Source organism: Bombina bombina, chromosome 11 (assembly GCF_027579735.1).
Source record: "Bombina bombina isolate aBomBom1 chromosome 11, aBomBom1.pri, whole genome shotgun sequence".
Lineage (NCBI taxonomy): Eukaryota > Metazoa > Chordata > Amphibia > Anura > Bombinatoridae > Bombina > Bombina bombina.
In genome coordinates, this window is record NC_069509.1 from 57,122,121 (window position 1) to 57,141,231 (window position 19,111).

A 19,111-nucleotide genomic window follows, 5' to 3' on the forward strand; every position below is an offset into this window, starting at 1 on the left:
GGGGGCAGGTTAGGGGTTAATAAATGTAATACAGGGGTCGGCGGGGTTAGGGGCAGCAGATTAGGGGTACATAAGTATAACGTAGGTGGCGGTCGGCAGATTAGGGGTTAAAAAATTTAAATCGAGTGGCGGCGATGTGGGGGGACCTCGGTTTAGGGGTACATAGGTAGTTTATGGGTGTTAGTGTACTTTAGAGCACAGTAGTTAAGAGCTTTATGAACCGGCGTTAGCCCAGAAAGCTCTTAACTCCTGCTATTTTCCGGCGGCTGGAGTTTTGTCGTTAGAGCTCTAACGCTCACTTCAGAAACGACTCTAAATACCAGCGTTAGAAAGATCCCATTGAAAAGATAGGATACGCAATTGACGTAAGGGGATCTGCGGTATGGAAAAGTCGCGGCTGAAAAGTGAGCGTTAGACCCTTTAATCACTGACTCCAAATACCGGCGGTAGCCTAAAACCAGCGTTAGGAGCCTCTAACGCTGGTTTTCACGGCTAACGCCAAACTCCAAATCTAGGCCTAAATTAGCTATATTAACCCTAATAAAATTAGGGTTAATATAGTTAATATAGGTGGATTAGATTAGGGGTTAATAAATTTAATATAGGTGACGGCAGTATAGGGGGATTAGATTAGGGGTTAATAATTATAATATAGGTGGCGGCAGTGTAGGCGGATTAGATTAGGGGGTAATACATTTATTATAGGTGGCGGCAGTGTAGGGGGATTTAGATTACAGGCAAAAGAGCTGATTACTTTGGGGCAATGCCCCGCAAAAAGCCCTTTTAAGGGCTGGCAATAGAGCTGGTTACTTTGGGGCAATGCCACGCAAAAAGCCCTTTTCAGGGCTATTTGTAGGGTTAGACTTAGGTTTAGTGGTAGGGAAATTTTAGTATTTTAGGGGTTAATTAATTTAATGTAGGTGGCGGCGGTATAGGGGGATTAGATTAGGGGTGAATAATTTTAATATAGGTGGTGGCGGTATAGCGGGATTAGATTGGGGTAAATAATTTTAATATAGGTGGCGGCGGTGTAAGGGGGTCAGATTAGGGGGTAGTACATATAATATAGGTGGCGGCGGTGTAGGGGGATCATATTAGGGGTTAATATAGTTTAAATAGGTGGCGGCCGTGTAGGGGGATCATATTATTGGGCAATATAGTTAATGTAGCTAGCGGCGGTGTAGGGGGCTCAGATTAGGGGGTAATATAGATAATGTAGCTTGCGGCGGTGTAGGGGGATTAGGGGGTAATATAGATAATGTAGTTGGCGGCGGGGTCCGGGAGCGGCGGTTTAGGGGTTAATATATTTATTATTAGGAGTGAGAGGGGGGATTGCGGATAGAGGGGTATACGTGTCGGGCTATGTTTGGGAGGCGTGTTAGACAGTAACAGGAGATTTAATAACTTAGTCAGGTTTTTTATGCAGCGGCAGTTTCTAAAGTGCCGTAAGTCACTGGCGACTCCAGAAATTTGTACTTACGCAGATTTCTGGACATCGCTGGTTTGTCAGAGTTACGGCACTTTAGCATCTGACGGCGTCGTATATAAGATAGCTTGAGTTGCAAGCTGAAACTACGGGCGGTGCAGGTTTCCAAGCTTGCGCCGAAACCTGCGCCGTATATCAGATCGCAGCCTAGAGGTCCGAAACGTTGTGTACTTTTTACCTTGGTGTCCCAATAAATATGGAAGTTTGTTAATTTGTGAGTGCTGCTGTATCTTTGGACTCTATTGAATTGCTTGGGGGAGTTGCACCACCTCCATCATCTACCATTGTGCTGTACCCTTTTTGAGCAATACAACAAGTTTGTTAACTCAGAAAGAAAGTTTATCTCGAGAAAACAAATTTGTTATCTCACGAAAACAGATTTGTTACCTTGAGGGTCATTCTCATATACACACACAGGCTCTTGACAGTACCTGCATTCCAAGACAAATATGATACCATGGACTGTGGGAGTCTGAGATGACAAAATGAGGAAAGAGGAGGTCTTGACTAGAATTATCCTAATCATAATAATGAGGTTAACTGCAAATAACTGGAACATTTTAGCAAAAAAAATGTTTTGTGAATGATCATAAACCAACTATTTTCCTAATATAACTGCTGTGTCCAGAGAATGCAGACATGATAGATCTCCAGATGATTCTGTTACCTATAGAGTCCCAGAAATGTATTCTGTCCTGATTTGTGGCAGAGAGTGAGGTTGTCTGTTAGTGTATGTACTTCTTGCAATTTTTTTCTACATATTTATGTCAAATTCAACTAAATAGGTAGAAGTAAGCATTAATCTGTTGGCTCTCTACAAATAACCTATAATAATAATAATTAATGTTTTAGTTCCTTTCAAGCAGCAATTTTATGAGTCTATTCCACAATGTATTAGGCCATAATACCAAGTCAGTTTATAGAGAATCTTGCTCCGAGGGCAAAATTCCAAAATGTGCCCCCATACTAAAATGTAATGGACATTCCATGTCTCAGTGAGTGACAACACTATGCATGGGGTGGGTGGAGGAAGAGCTTCATCAAGCAGTTGTATGCAATAAAAAGTATACTGTATATACTGTGTGTGTATATATACAGTATCTCACAAAAGTAAGTACACCCCTCACATTTTTGTAAATATTTTATTATATCTTTTCATGTGACAACACTGAAGAAATTATACTTTGCTAGAATGTAAAATAGTGAGTGTACAGCCTGTATAACAGTGTAAATTTGCTGTCCCCTCAAATAACTCAACACACAGCCATTAATGTCTAAACCGTGGGTGAATGGGGAGCAGGTGTGTTAAATTTGGTGTTATTGCCTTCATACTAATAATATATATATATATATATAATAATATTTTTTTCTCTACATAAAGATGGCCTAGGCTATAAGAAGAATTGCCAAGACCCTGAAACTGAGCTGCAGCACGGTGCGCAAGACCATACAGCAGTTTCACAGGACAGGTTACACTCAGAACAGGCTTCGCCATGGTCGACCAAAGAAGTTGAGTGCATGTGCTCAGCGTCATATACAGAGGTTGTCTTTGGGAAATAGACATATGAGTGCTGCCAGCATTGCTGCAGAGGTTGAAGGGGAGGGGGTCAGCCTGTCAGTGCTTAGACCATACGCCGCATACTGCATCAAATTGGTCTGCATGGTTGTCATCCCAGAAGGAAGTCTCTTCTAAAGATGATGCACAAAAAAGCCCGCAAACAGTTTGCTGAAGACAAGCAGACTAAGGACATGGATTACTGGAACCATATTCTGTAGTCTGATGAGACCAAGATAGACTTATTTGGTTCAGATGGTGTCAAGCGTGTGTAGCGGCAACCAGGTGAGAAATACAAAGACAAGTGTTTCTTGCCTACAGTCAAGCATGGTGGTGGGAGTGTCATGGTCTAAGCTTGCATGAGTGCTGCCAGCACTGGGGAGCTACAGTTCATTGAGGGATCCATGAATGCCAACATGTACTGTGACCTACTGAAGCAGAGCATGATCCCCTCCCTTTGGAGACTGGGCCGCAGGGCAGTATTCCAACATGATAACGATCCCAAACGCACCTCCAAGATGAACTGGTCAAGCATGTCTCCAGACCAAAACCCTATTGAGCATCCTCAAACAGGAGGTGGGGAAGTGCAAGGTCTCTAACATCCACCAGCTCTGTGATGTCGTCATGGAGGAGTGGAAGAGGTCTCCAGTGGCAACCTGTGAAGCTCTGGTGAACTCCATGCCCAAGAGGGTTAAGGCAGTGCTGGAAAATAATGGTGGCCACACAAAATATTTACACTTTGGGCCCAATTTGGACATTTCCACTTAGGGGTGTACTCACTTTTGTTGCCAACAGTTTAGACATTAATGGCTGTGTGTTGAGTTATTTTGAGGGAACAGCAAATTTACACTGTTATACAGGCTGTACAATCACTACTTTACATTGTAGCAAAGTGTAATTTATTCAGTGTTGTCACATGAAAAGATATAATAAAATATTTACAAAAATGTGAGGGGTGTACTCAATTTTGTGAGACACTGTGTATATATATATATATATATATATATATACTGTGTGTGTATATATATATATATATATATATATATACATATATAGGCAAGTAGAAAAGAAAGCGCACAAGGGCACCTAAATAGTGCAAATCAATTTAATCTTACATTACAACATATGTGTTTAAAAAACAATTCCCCCGTAGGGTATCTACTCACAAGAGTCAACCGCAAACTTGTGAGGTATGTACGAGCGTGTAAATGGATATGTGGCTCAGAACCACTTGTTCTCTGCACTTGATCCAGGGAGTAAAGAAAGTATATCAAAGTGCCGGGTATCGCTATTGAAGAAAAGGTGCCCTGACAGGTGTTTCACCGGTATCCTTAAATTACTGGCGTCCACTCCGGCAAAAGTTTATTCTTCACAAAGTTTCACAAACACTGTTCGTTCAGTAAAACAAGCCAACAGCTGATCGCTGTTCCACAATGACAGACGCAAGGTGGGCGTGGCCTTACGCATTTCACGGTTACGTCACCGCTTCATCAGAGGAACTGACGACCTCACAAGTTTGAGGTTGACTCTTGTGAGTAGATACCCTACGGGGGAATTGTTTTTTAAACACATATGTTGTATTGTAAGATTAAATTGATTTGCACTATGTAGGTGCCCTTGTGCGCTTTCTTTTCTACTTGCCTATAGATTTCTACCTTACTCCGTGAGATTCCGGAGGCTTACCAAGATACAGCAGCCGACACCTACAACTGATCTGCACCACTGCGTGGGATCTGACAAGTTTATCCTTTTTATAAAATATTAACTATATTGGTCACAGTTTCAAGTTTGAAGCATTTTTACATGTTTTTATGAATCTATACCATTTAAACTCTCAATACTGTGTTTATTTCATATATATAAATATTTAAATATTGGTGACACATTAAGCACACACAGTTGTGGAATATAATTTTATTAATTACTATTAAGAGGTTTATTTAGAGCGCAGTTCTGTGTTTTGGAGGAAAAGATCTCTTTTTCTCATACACGTTTCTTTGCCTTATATATATATATATATATATATATATATATATATATATATATATATATATCAAACATATTAGTCATGGCAGAGATATCTGAAACGTCAAGATTATTTTCTTATATAAGTTTCATTTTTGTATATCCCAAATCAGTAATATATTTAAAGACAGACATTGCTTTCCATTTCCAATTGTCATTGTGGTAAACAAAATACACTACAAGCCTTTTGAAGTGTGTAAATTTTATTTTTCTCTGCTATTGCACTGTAAATAATACTGGGTATCAGTGGTGGCTGGTGAATTTTGAAGCTGGTGTGGTGCTAGACCACACCCCTCAGATGGCTTCACTCATTTAAAACAGTGTATATAAATATATAAAAAGTACCACAAAGATTAAAATGCCTAAACGACCATAAGAGGACTGAATGGGTGACGTAAGAAATGTTTTAAAGGGCTTACAATGAGCATGTCCAAAATGCTCTCAAACAGAGCAAGTTTAAAAAAAATGTCCCTGAGATCTTATTCACTTGCTTCCTTAGACTGTCTTTAGTCAGGAATGTGTAAACAATTATTTGTAAGATTATTATTTAATAAGCTTTTTTTATTATTATTAACCCCCACCCCTTCCTAAAAATAGTAAACCAACTGTACAACCTTACAATAACATCTATTCTCCAAAAAACAAATGGGGCGCTGCCCCTACTGTCCCTATAGAGGTTCTTCCACTGCTGGGTATAAATAAAGGGTTTTGCTGCTCTACAAGGATTATTTTTTTATATCCGCATTTCGATGCAACAAACTTAATTTATTTATTTAGCTTAAAAAATAAGACATTTATTATACAGAAAACAAAATATGACGTGATGCTCCCAGTTTAATATAGTTCTTCCAGTTAAATAAAATGCAGCAGAGTTGTTGTTTTTTTCATTTGGTCCATTAGTTTCATGATATTAACAAATCTCCCATTATGATTTTTTTTTTGTTAGTATTTTCCATAAATGTGGGTTGAAAATACAATAGTGATTTGTCTCCCTTTGTTTCTGTTAATTTTCCTCTAAAATTCATTGCATAGCTTCCCAGAAGTGAAAAATTCTGAAAATAGTTGTACAATTAACACAAAAATTCATGTTTCTTCTACCCAAAGTAAGCCCAGAGGAAGACAGCGGCACTCGTGCACATGATAAGGTTAATGTTTAGCAGTTGCTTCACAGCAAAACCCTCATGCAACAAAACTTCAGCAGACTCTAGCGGTGCCGGAGAGGCCTGGGTATCTCCATCTTTATCTTTGCTGTTCATTCCGCATATCCAGAGAATGGCTTTCTTGAACTTTGAGGTCTGTGATGGCGCATCATCTGAAACACAGTTAAAGAGACAGTAAACTCAAAAATGTAATTTAAATTGATTGGACAGAGCATCACTATTTTTAATTTACTTCTATTATTAGTTTTGCTAGCCTGAGGAAACAGTGTGGTTAACGCAGAGAAATGCGTAGCGTGTAATACTTGTTTGTTTTATATATATTTTATTATTGTACACTGTGATCTTTATTTTTATATTACGATCATATAAAGTTTTTTACTTTTTAAGCACCTGGAGTCTCCTGTTCTTATACGGCTGATAACACATCAACAAAGAATATATCTGGCCTTTTCACATACACCTTTGAGACCAATATGTGCACTGGGTCACTGCAATATACCCAGTAGGCGATATTTGCACTATCGTGTGCGCTTCAAATTGTGAGTACCTCTGCACCTGGGATCAATTTACGGGGTACATCTGTCATATTGCTCTGCACTAGGAGTCACCCTTCTTATTTCCACTTTCTAGATTGTTGAATCTCCCACCGATTCCAGAAGGAGCTGCCCTTACCTGTGCACAGTACACTGGGACACTGCTGAGTTCCCAGACCGTTTCCCTTGGCATTATCTTTGCCGTTCTACATTGTGAGTATTATTACATCATTTACACTCCCATAGAACAACCTATTGGCTACACTAGGAGGCACCCTCTCTTTTCTTTATATATTAGTTTTGCTTTGTTCTCTTGGTATCCTTCATTAAGGAGTAATCAAAGGTGAACCCAGTAGTGTGCACATGTCTTAAAGGGATATGAAACCCAAAATTGTTCATTTGTGATTCAGACACAGCATAAAATTTTATAAAGGTTTCCGATTTACTTCTATTATCAAATTTTCTTTGTTTCTATGTTATAATTTGTTGAAGAGATACTTAGGCAGGTGTCTGGAGCACTACATGTTAGGAAATAGTGCTTTCATCTAGGGCTCTTGTAAATGAATAACATTATTACAAAACTGCTGCTATAGACTGCTACAGACACGTGTACGCTCCTAAGCTCCTATCAGTCTACTTAGGTTTGGTTATGAAGAAAGAATACCAAGAGAACAAAGGAAACTGGATAATAGAGCATGCAATTCTAAACAACTTTCTAATTTATTTATGTCTGTTTGATAAAAGTATAATTTTGATTAGACTGTCCCTTGGTTTTGAAAAACTAATACTGAAAGGCCTTTTCCAATCTCTCTCTAACGTAATCCGCAACACATTGAATAATTCTGAAGTTACGTCATTATAAATGTCATGATATACGTCTTTAATACCAAATGTTTAATGATAATTGATACTGGTGTTAGGGACATGTATAAGACTTATTGTGAGAATATGAACTTGTTACGGGCAGCATGTGATTGGTTAGTAGTACATAGAGCAATTTCTCATTCTGGACACAATATTTGCTAGGGTAAAGCTTTGATAGTGAACAAAACCAGTTGCGTAGTCCCTTACATTGGTAAAACAAATGCACCAAAGAAAATACGGAACAGTTTTCAAAATTAAACTTAATAGATTGGATAGAGCATTTAAACAACTTTCCAATTTACTTCTGTTATCAGTTTTGCTTTGTTCTCTTGGCATCCTTTGTTAAAGAGTAAACCTAGGTGAGCGCAGGAGTGTTTTTAGTCATCTGGCAGCAGTGTTTGCAACAAAGTGTATAGTAATGTTATACAGCAATAAACTAGTCTATTATCAATAGCGGACCTACTCAATAGAGGGCCCTGGTGCAAAATTTATATTGGGCTCCCCCAAAGTTAATTCCTTAATGCTGGGGGCAAATGTTTAAGATCGGAACGAAGTTCCGATGTAAACAGTTACTTAAAAAAAAAAATCAGGCGATCCTCGTTGTGATCATGTGATTTCAAGGTTTGGATCAAATAATGGGGGACTGCCTACGAAACTAGTCACGCCCTCCAGTCAGATTTTTCACTGACTAAAAGGAGGAGGGTACAGGACACCAAAAAAGGCTCAGTGCTGTTAGGACGTCATGGAGTGTCCTTCATGCGTCTAGGGGTTAACTCTGTAGTAAGCAATAGTAATAATATACATGCTGCTCTGTGTAATGATTTTGAGGAAAGATAGAACTGCAAACTGCACTAATAAAAAAACTCCTCTGCATTAGGATTGTACACATTCAGCGCACACATATTTATAGACTGGCGGCTTTGTGCTAGAGTGTTTTACTATTGCACTAGAGATTGAAAAGTTATATGCAAAGGAATTATACAAATGGTTACAGTCAGCTCCAGAGCAGGCAATGCACTACCTGAGATTAGTGACTACGTGCATATGCTGTCCCGGATTGGCTCAGCATTATGTGTCCTCTGACACTGGACATTTTCATTTTCATTATTTGTGGGTTTAATAGCCATAAATTTATATACAGCCCTCAGGGCTTCTAAAATATTGATCCGCCCTCATGTGTTAAGAAGTTGGCCATCACTGATATACAAGAAAATCAACAATATGCCCTATTTAAGGCAGTTAAATACATAGTTATGTTCAAGCAATAGTTTAACAACAGAGATGAAGATTAGTAATTGGTGAACAGATTTTTTCACTTGTGCTCAAAGTAAACTTTTAACACGAGCGGGTTAGCGTGCGTATTAGAAGTTGAAAGTAAAAAGTTAGTGCGAGAATGAAGCCCGATGCATGCTAACTTCAGATATCGCGACCTCTCCCACGCTAACCATGACATGCATTAGACAAACTGCGCTAAACCCAAAGGTAGTTATGAATATTTTACATTCCTATGTTCTTCACATAGAAGAAAATGTTATTTTTAAATATATATTTCTTTACATATATATGTAATTATTATTTTTTAACTATATATCTATACCTATATATCTATATGAACATATACAGGTATATAAATATATACATATACAGTATATAGAAATATCTATTTAGAAATACAAAGAACATTTTTCTAAGCGAAAAACATTGGAATGTAAATTATTAACAGTAAAACATATTACAAAATATTAAAATTGATAAAAGTTATTTTTCATGTTTATATATATATATATATATATATATATACACACATACTGTATATATATTCCTTTCATATACCATATACCATTTAACCCTTATTAAAAAATGTATTAATATTTATATTATTTATTTATTCAAGCGCACCTGTTCCCTTTCAACTTGTAATATGCGTGCTAGTTAGCAGGGTCACGATATTGCTTATCGCATCCCACGCTAACAATAATGCGCCACTTGTAATTTAGCCCAGAATAAAGCCTACAGTATATTCCCAAACTAAAATACTTGGGTGAAAAATACCAATCAGCTGAATAAAGAATCATTAGTCTTTTAATAAACGATACCTGTTGATGTTTCAATAATTCCTTCTGTGGAGCTTGTATCATTCTTGTCGGGTACATTTTCAACCACACTGCCGCCATTTTGCGTCACATTATTGCACGTTGTATCCTCCAGGGTTTTAGGTGCTGCATCAAACCGTGTAAACCAGGTGAGGCGGCTGGTCTGAAAGAAAAATCCTGCTATAACTCCTCTCACTTAAAGGGATCTTAAAGGGAAATGAAACCCAAAACATTTATGCATGATTCTGATCGAGCAGCTATTTTAAACAACGTTCTAATTTACTTCTATTATAAAATTGTCTGAAGCACTGTAGCAGTTTTGCAAGAATATCATCGTTTTGCAAGAGCACTATATGGCAGCACTATTTCCTGCCATATAGTGCTCCAGACCACTTACCTAGGTATCATGGGAACAAAGCAAATTTGATAATAGAAGTAAATTCAAAACTTTTTTAAATTGTATACTCCTGCAAACAATAGTACAATCATAACATATTAACCCCTTAACGACCGAGGACGTGCAGGGTACATCCTCAAAAAAAAGGCAGTTAACGCCTGAGGACGTACCCTGCAAGTCCTCGTGTGGAAAGCAGCTGGAAGCGATCTTGCTCTCTTCCAGCTGCTTTCCGGTTATTGCAGTGATGCCTCGATATGGAGGCATCCTGCAATAACCTTTTGAAGCCATCCGATGCAGAGAGAGCCACTCTGTGGCCCTCTCTGCACCGGAGATCTGTGGCTTACTTCGTTGGTGGGTGGGAGCAGGACCGGGAGGAGGGTGGCGGCCATCGATGGCCATGGATGATGCGGAGGGGGGCGGGATCGTGGGCGGGGATGACAGGGGGCGCGCACAGATGCGCGCACGTGCACGGGGAGGCGGGGGCGGGCGCGTGCACGGGGAGGGAGCGGGTGGGAACCGCTACACTACAGAAATATTTTATGTAGAAGTGGGGAAAAAGGGGGATATTATTTACACTTTAGCAAGATCGGTATGGCTGGTGGGGTGTTAGTCTGTGGGGGGAAGCTACACTACAGAAAAAAATAAAATAAAAATAATAAAACCTAAAATAAAAATAATAAAAACTTTTTTTTTTGCAAACTGGGTACTGGCAGACAGCTGCCAGTACCCAAGATGGCCCCCAATAAGGCAGGGGGGTTAGAGAGCTGTTTTGGGGGGGATCAGGGAGGTTGGGGGCTAAGTGGGGATCCTACATAGCAGTATATGTAAATATGCTCAATTTTTTAAAAAGAATATTCAAAGATGCCTTTTATTTTAGTACTGGCAGACTTTCTGCCAGTACTTAAGATGGCGGGGACAATTGTGGGGTGGGGGAGGGAAGGGAGCTGTTTGGGAGGGATCAGGGGGTGTGATGTGTCAGGTGGGAGGCTGATCTCTACACTAAAACTAAAATTAACCCTGCAAGCTCCCTACAAACTCCCTAATTAACCCCTTCACTGCTAGCCATAATACACGTGTGATGTGCAGCAGCATTTAGCGGCCTTCTTATTACCAAAAAGCAACGCCAAAGCCATGTATGTCTGCTATTTCTGAACAAAGGGGATCCCAGAGAAGCATTTACAAACATTTGTGCCATAATTGCACAAGCTGTTTGTAAATAATTTCAGTGAGAAACCTAAAATTGTGAAAAATTTAACGTTTTTTTTAATTTGATCGCATTTGGCGGTGAAATGGTGGCATGAAATATACCAAAATGGGCCTAGATCAATACTTGGGGTTGTCTACTACACTACACTACAGCTAAAATTAACCCTAGAAGCTCCCTACATACGCCCTAATTAACCCATTCACTGCTGGGCATAATACACATGTGGTGCGCAGTGGCATTTAGCAGCCTTTTAATTACCAAAAAGCAACGCCAAAGCCATACATGTCTGCTATTTCTAAAGAAAGGGGATCCCAGAGAAGCATTTACAATCATTTATGCCATAATTGCAAAAGTTGTTTGTAAATAATTTCAGTGAGAAATCTAAAGTTTGTGAAAAAATTTGTGAAAAAGTGAACAATTTTCTTTATTTGATCGCATTTGGCGGTGAAATGGTGGCATAAAATATGCCAAAATGGGTCTAGATCAATACTTTGGGATGTCTTCTAAAAAAAAATATATATATACTTGTCAATGGATATTCAGGTATTCCTGACAGATATCAGGGTTCCAATGTAACTAGCGCTAATTTTGATAAAAAATGGTTTGGAAATAGCAAAGTGCTACTTGTATTTATGGCCCTATAACTTACAAAAAAAGCAAAGAACATGTAAACATTGGGTATTTCTAAACTCAGGATAAAATTTTGAAACTATTTAGCATGGGTGTTTTTTGGTGGTTGTACATATGTAACAGATTTTGGGGGTCAAAGTCAGAAAAAGTGTGTTTTTTTCCATTTTTTCCTCATATTTTATAATTTTTTTTATAGTAAATGATAAGATATGAGAAAAATAATGGTGTCTTTAGAAAGTCCATTTAATGGCGAGAAAAACGGTATATAATATGTGTGGGTACAGTAAATGAGTAAGAGGAAAATTACAGCTAAATACAAACACCACAAAAATGTAAAAATAGCCTTGGTCCCAAACGGTCAACAAATGAAAAAGTGCTGTGGTCATTAAGGGGTTAAAGGGACACTAAACCCAATTTTTTTCTTTCATGATTCAGACAGAGCATGCAATTTTAAGCAACTTTCTAATTTACTCCTATTATCAATTGTTCTACGTTCTCTTGCTATCTTTCGGCTAGATTACGAGTTTTGCATTATAAGTGAAAAAGCCTCATAACACTGCTTTTTCACTACCGCTGCTATTACGAGTCTTGTAGGTACAGCTGTACCGCACACTTTTTTGGCCGTCATGCAACGTAACTACTGCACTTTTTAAAAAGTCCTTTTTCAATGGGACTTCCACAGCGCCGGTATTACGAGTTTGCCCCTAACCTTAACCCTAACACCCCTAACTTTAATACAATTAAAATAAATCTAAATAAAACCTACTATTAATAACTAAATAATTCCTATTTAAGACTAAATACTTACCTGTAAAATAAACCCTAAGCTAGTTACAATATAACGAATAGTTACATTGTAGCTATCTTAGGTTTTATTTTTATTTCACAGCTAAGTTTGTATTTATTTTAATTAGGTAGAATAGTTAGTAAATAGTTATTAACTATTTACTAGCTACCTAGTTAAAATAAATACAAATTTACCTGTCAAATAAAATCTAACCTGTCTTACACTAAAACTTAACATCACACTAAAATTAAATAAATTAAATTAACAAAATACATTTATCTAAATTACAGAAAATAATAAACACTAAATTACACAAAATAAAAAAGAAATTATCAAATATTTAAACTAATTACACCTAATCTAATAGCCCTATCAAAATAAAAAAGCCCCCCCCCAAAAAAAAAACCTAGCCTATAATAAACTGCTTTACGCTCCGTTATTGCAGGTGTTAGGCTTTTTTTTAGCCGGCTCTCCCCATTGATGTCTATGGGGAAATCGTGCACGAGCACGTAAAACCAGCTCAAAGCAGCATTGGTATTTGTGTGCAGTATGGAGCTCAATGCTGCCATATTGCCCGCTAACACTGGGTTTTTGCAAACCTGTAATAGCATCGCTATTAAAGGTGAGCGGTGGAAATAACTTGCAAGTTAGTACCGAGCCACTCATAACGCAAAACTCGTAATCTGGCCGTTTATTTGAAAAAGAAGGCATCTAAATTAAGGAGCCAGACAATTTTTGGTTCAGATCCTGGACAGTACTTGTTTATTGGTGGGTGCATTTAGCTACCAATCAGCATGCACAACCCAGGTTGTGAACCAAAAGTGGGCCGGCTTCTAAACTTACATTCTTGCTTTTCAAATAAAGATAGCAAGAGAATGAAGAAAAATTGATAATGGGAGTAAATTAGAAAGTTGCTTAAAATTGCATGCTCTATCTGAATCATGAAAGAAAACATTTGGGTTCAGTGTCCCTTTAAGTGTATTTTTTTTTATTTACTGCACCTAAATAATTTTAAAACGTATTACATAGTTTTGCTTTATTAAAAGGCAGATTTTCCAGTGCTGGAAAAAATACCTTTGTGCATTGCAAAGACATGACATATCCTCACAATCAAGAACATTAAGTTAATATGTAACATTCTCTTAGGTGCACATTTACTTGCTTGCCTGATCATCCACTTGATTATTTATTTCGTTTTGTGCCAGTAGGAATTAGAGCCAATCAGCTGGCGTACTACCTGCCCCTTTAAAATGAAAGGGAAATGAAATATAATTTTTTTTCTTTCATAATTCAGATACAGAAAACATTTTTTTTTAAGTTTCCAGTTTACTTTTATTATCAGATTTGCATCGTTCTTATGTTATTCTTTATTGAAGAGATATCTAGATAGGTAGCGTTAATGTATAAGATTCTTGCAAAACTGCTGCCATATAGTGCTGCACACGTGCACGCTCCTGAGCTTAATTTCTTGCTTTTAAACAAAGCAGAACAAGAAAATGAAGGGGAATTTTTTAAAAAAAATTGTTTTAAAATCTATGTTCTATCTGAATCATGAAAGAAAAAAATCTGGGTTTTGTATCCCTTTAAGCAAAGCACACAGTAAACACTGTGTAATTACAGGTCATTTCTCTTGTGTTGTTATAGCATAACATCCTTTTTACTGCAGTTGACTATAGTAACAACATTCTGGGCTTTATTGGTGTCCTTTGTTGAAGGGGAAGAAATGCACTTCTGGGAGCTAGCTGAACATATCAGGAGAGCCAATGACAAGAGGCATTTATGTGAAGCCAGCAATATGCAGCTAGCTCCCAGTAGTGCTTTGCTGTTCCTGAGCCTACCTAGGTATGCTTTTCAACAAAGGATAACTAAATAAACAAAACACATTTTATAATAGAAGTAAATTGGAAAATGGTGTAAAATTATAAGCTGTATCTGAATCATGAAAGTTTGATTTTGACGTTACTGTCCCTTTAATGTGATTTAAACAGCTTTAACAAAACCATTTTTCAGAAAGAAAATAATTTTATCACATTTAATTTTATATCCATGATTTTTTTTTTTGTTTAATGTCCCTTTAATTCATTATTTTGGTGTCCTGCTGTGCAGTTTATTTAAGGTGTGTATTTATATCTTCTGGTTTTAAAGGGTTTTGTTCAATTATAAACTTATTAAACAGATATTATGTTCCCTGGAATCCCCCTCCCCGGGCATGTTCCCCTCACACACACATATTTTAGTAGTAATTAAACGCTGGGAAAATGGCCAAGATTCTTGATCCCTGAGTACATTAGTTAGTGATCAAACTAATACAACATACAATCCGATAGCTATGGACAGGGATAGAGAATGTTACTGTGCCGCTCAACACTACCTATGAAACAGCGACAAGCTAATTTTTAAAAACAAGATCAATTATTTACCTTGTCTGTGTTGTTTTAAAAGTGCTAATTGTAAATGTTATTGAAGCTATCAATACGTTGGATGGACCATGACCGAATAACCTTTGTCATTCAGTTTCAAATGGTTTACAAATAAGAATGTGTACAAGGAAATGTTTAAAAATAAAGGTTTGAATTCTTAAATTTGAAGATATAATCCTTCCATGAAACAATTTTAAATGTCAGTACATAAAAGAAAAAATAGGAAAAAACCGCAGGCAAATGCCCTTAGCTTGTATACGCCTCTGAAATCATGGAGAATGAGTCCTTAATGGTACACTGTAGTCAACTTTTATCTTGAAATAAAAAAAGGACATTTAAAAACAAAACAACAACCTTATATTCCTGTCCTGAATAAAATCTGTGTTTTCTTGTCGAACTTGTAGAGGAGTGTCCCTCTCCACTAATAAAGTAGAGGAAATGGAAGGGGTAGTAAGCAGCACTAATCCGATACTGCATTATTATTTTCAATTTAGACTTTATAAAAGTATTTAGGTGTGAAAATGCTGTTCCTACATATTTTTAGTACAATGTCCCTTTAAATTAGCCCTGTGCATTCTAGTTACACCCCCCCCCTTTAAACGTAGACATCACATAACCTGTTACTTATGTGGTCAGTGTATAAATATAACTTCTTTAACTAATTTGACACCAGCTCTCTTTTGGACCAAATATTTTTCTTACACCCAATGACGCCCTGAGCAAGAGGAGGAGAACCTTATCTTTCAAATGAGGGACCACATGACCCACATCTAGATAATATCACATGGTTGAGAATGTTACTTTTAATGTTGTAATGGTGCATTTGAAATCCTAATATAGTATCAAGCAGATGAAGCACTCACCGAGATTTATCCTACAAATATTATTGCAAAAATAAAGAGGTTTCTGGGTTTTACACCGTCGTAAGACTTACATGAACATAATACTCTGTGTACATACCTTATAAGTGTTCCTCAGACCCCAAACCATACTTATAAGGTATATGGATGCCTGTGGGCATAATATATTTTCTGTGCAGTTGAGTTGGTTCTTACCATCTCTTTGGAAGGCGGTTCTGTCCACAAGCTAACCACCACAACAATAATCAAGGTAAGAAGCCCAAGTATCATAGACAGGTACAGGTAATGCACATATTTCACCACACCTGGTCTGGTATCTGGTTGGTCACACTGGGGTGCAGTGTAGACAAAATCCAAAACCATTCGGATGATCCCCACAACCAAACCTATTGTGAGTCCCCAGAATGCACCCTGAAAAGATAAATAAATTCGTAGAAGATAAATATATTCACAGTCAGCAATGTCTCATTTAAAAAAAATAAAAAAAATATGCTTTCTTTTAAAAATAACAACCAGTTGGGTTACTAGTCTCAGATATAGACAAGTACCCTCTCTACAGCCTTCTAGCAGGTAGGTAGTAATGTTCTACAAAATGATTGAATACTACCTTTTCATTTGTACGTTTCCAAAAGCACCCTGCCATGAAGACAACAGCCACAGGAGGCTGGAGGTATGAACTTATGGACTGAATGTAAATAAAGAGCTGCCCACCCTGGCTGGCCTGAACCAAGGGAATCCAAAGAATAGACACCACCACCAGCACCAGGACGAAAACTCTAAGAAGGAAAGAAAAAGGTACTGTTAGATTAGAAAGAGAGAATTAACTGAATTTTGGATAAGCTGTTGGAAAACAGGTTCTGTACCTCCCAACTATCATGAGTTCCCACTCTCTACAGCGCGGTCGCATGTGGCGCCACAGATCCATTGTAAAGATGGTGCTTGCACTATTAAAAATGGAAGTCAGTGAAGACATGAGAGCAGCAATCATTACTGACATCATAAGACCTCTTAACCCTAAAAGTAAATACAAATGGAAAGATGAGGTAATAGACGTCTTAGACAATGGCAAAGAGCAGAAACTAAACACATTATGGCTATGTAATATATAAACTGATTTTATCACCATCTTTTCTGTAAATGTTTACATGAATTTATCATGCAGTGTATTTTATTAACCAGATAGCACACGTATAGCTTTCAGTTCATCTAAAAATTAAAAAAAGATTCACATTTGACAGTGTCAGGTCATGTGATATATACCCACCAACGACAGAATTACTTAAATATTTGCTTCTAAATGGAAAAATAAAACTATCCCTTATTCCAAAATAATGTTTCCATATTCTTTATGACATCCCAGTTTATAAAATAATAGTTACAATATGCTGATGTTTTTTTTTACCTGTTGGCAATAACTCAATCACCATCTTGGGATAGGCAATATCTGAACACCCTGATGGGTTACCACAGATTTTCTTGCATAGTTCTGGATCTGCACATGCCACCTGATCTGTTGGAAGAAAATGCTGTTTCACTTTTTTATTTCTTAGATTCTCTTTTCACTTCCTGTGTAAACACCCATCACAAAATGCTATGTGCTAGATTACAAGTGTCGCGCTATCGTTAGCGCGGGGCTATATTGCAATATCGCACCTGCATTAACTTCCGCTCATATTACAAGTTGAAAGTAAATGTAACCACACAAGCGCAAACTAAATTTAGTAAAGGGTTAGGACTAAATAAAAAGTTACACCAAACACTGGCGCATTCCTGATTGTAACGGGGGAGGGGGTGATAACTCTAAATGCATGACACTTATTGGATATTACGTGCTGTGATCGATTTGTGTGTTGACTTTAAGGGTGGACCGTGATTGTGTCAAAATCATGCTAAACCTGTATGTAAAAGTTCTTTATTATTTTATAAATCCTGATTCGATTCCATGTAATTGCTAACGGTGTATATATTCATTGTGAATGCTTACATTGACACTAAAACAAATTTTTAGCATTCTGGTGCTTTAAAATAAATATTTAATTATTTATAAATAAAAATTGTATCCTATGTGAGGAACATAAGAATTATAAATATTTATTACTCACTTCGGATTAGCGCTGTAGGTTGAACTCGGTGTCGGGTTAGTGCACAAGTTGGCTCTCTATTGAAGTCTATGGGGAGAATAAGTTAACGCGATTGCGATATCTGAAGTCCTATTGAAGACTTTTTACTTTCAAGTTGTAATACGCACGATATACTGTGCGCGTTTTAAATTTACTTTTCAGCGATATTACTGCTCAATCGTTAGCACTAAATACCGCTCCACTTGTAATCTGGGTATATTGGTAAATTGTTGAAATAAACTGAATATTCTGATGCAAAAATGACACTGATCCTAGCTGTTTGACCAACACAAAGGGTCTGCTATGCTTGCGGCCCTCAAGCAGGAAACCACTGGTGAGCCAATAAGATTTAGAAGATGTAGATATTTGTCAATCACCAATCGTTTTCTGCTTAAGAGACATTAGTGTAAGAACAAATCAGAATGTCCCTTTAAATTTACAATATCTTCTGTACAAAAAAGGAATCACCTCACCTGTGAAGAGAATTCTGCTGATCATACCAGGTAGAACCATCAAAAAAAGAGGCAAAACCTTCAGGTATGCTGCAAGTAAGGATCCCCCCTTCGCGTGCGAGAGGTTCTTAGCAGATAACGATCTCTGAACAATCACCTGTGAACAAAATCAGAGAGAAGCCACACGTGTGCTTAAAAATGAATGTCATACAAGTAAATAAATACAGATTTTGGTGAAAAAATAGCTGGTGGAATTAGTTGTCTTTAGTAGACCAAATGAATATATTTTATTTTCATAGAGGTAGAGTGTTTTGAAAATGAATATTTGAAGGTAACTGTATGCTTTTGTATAGTCTTTGACATACAAGGAGTTAAAATAATTGTTATTCATCTATTTATTTATTTATTTATTTATTCAGTCTACGAAGATTCTCACAAACTACAAATTGTGATACAAATAATAATAAAAATGGCTGGAACACACTATCCCAAAATATATTAAATAATTAATGTTTATTAAAA

General features: G+C 37.2%; 1 protein-coding gene across 1 annotated transcript in view; it reads right to left on the reverse strand.

Moving 5' to 3' along the window:
- Window positions 1–6,160: 6,160 nt before the first annotated feature.
- SLC5A11 (solute carrier family 5 member 11) overlaps window positions 6,161–19,111 on the reverse strand; it is a 34,074-nt gene continuing 21,123 nt past the window's right edge. The window contains exons 9-15 of the mRNA XM_053694918.1: window positions 18,611–18,746; window positions 17,420–17,527; window positions 16,881–17,031; window positions 16,625–16,793; window positions 16,213–16,428; window positions 9,720–9,879; window positions 6,161–6,378 (exon numbers count right to left, since the gene is read on the reverse strand). Of these exons, the coding sequence (XP_053550893.1) occupies window positions 6,161–6,378; window positions 9,720–9,879; window positions 16,213–16,428; window positions 16,625–16,793; window positions 16,881–17,031; window positions 17,420–17,527; window positions 18,611–18,746 (1,158 nt within the window). The remainder of the gene's footprint in view (window positions 6,379–9,719; window positions 9,880–16,212; window positions 16,429–16,624; window positions 16,794–16,880; window positions 17,032–17,419; window positions 17,528–18,610; window positions 18,747–19,111) is intronic.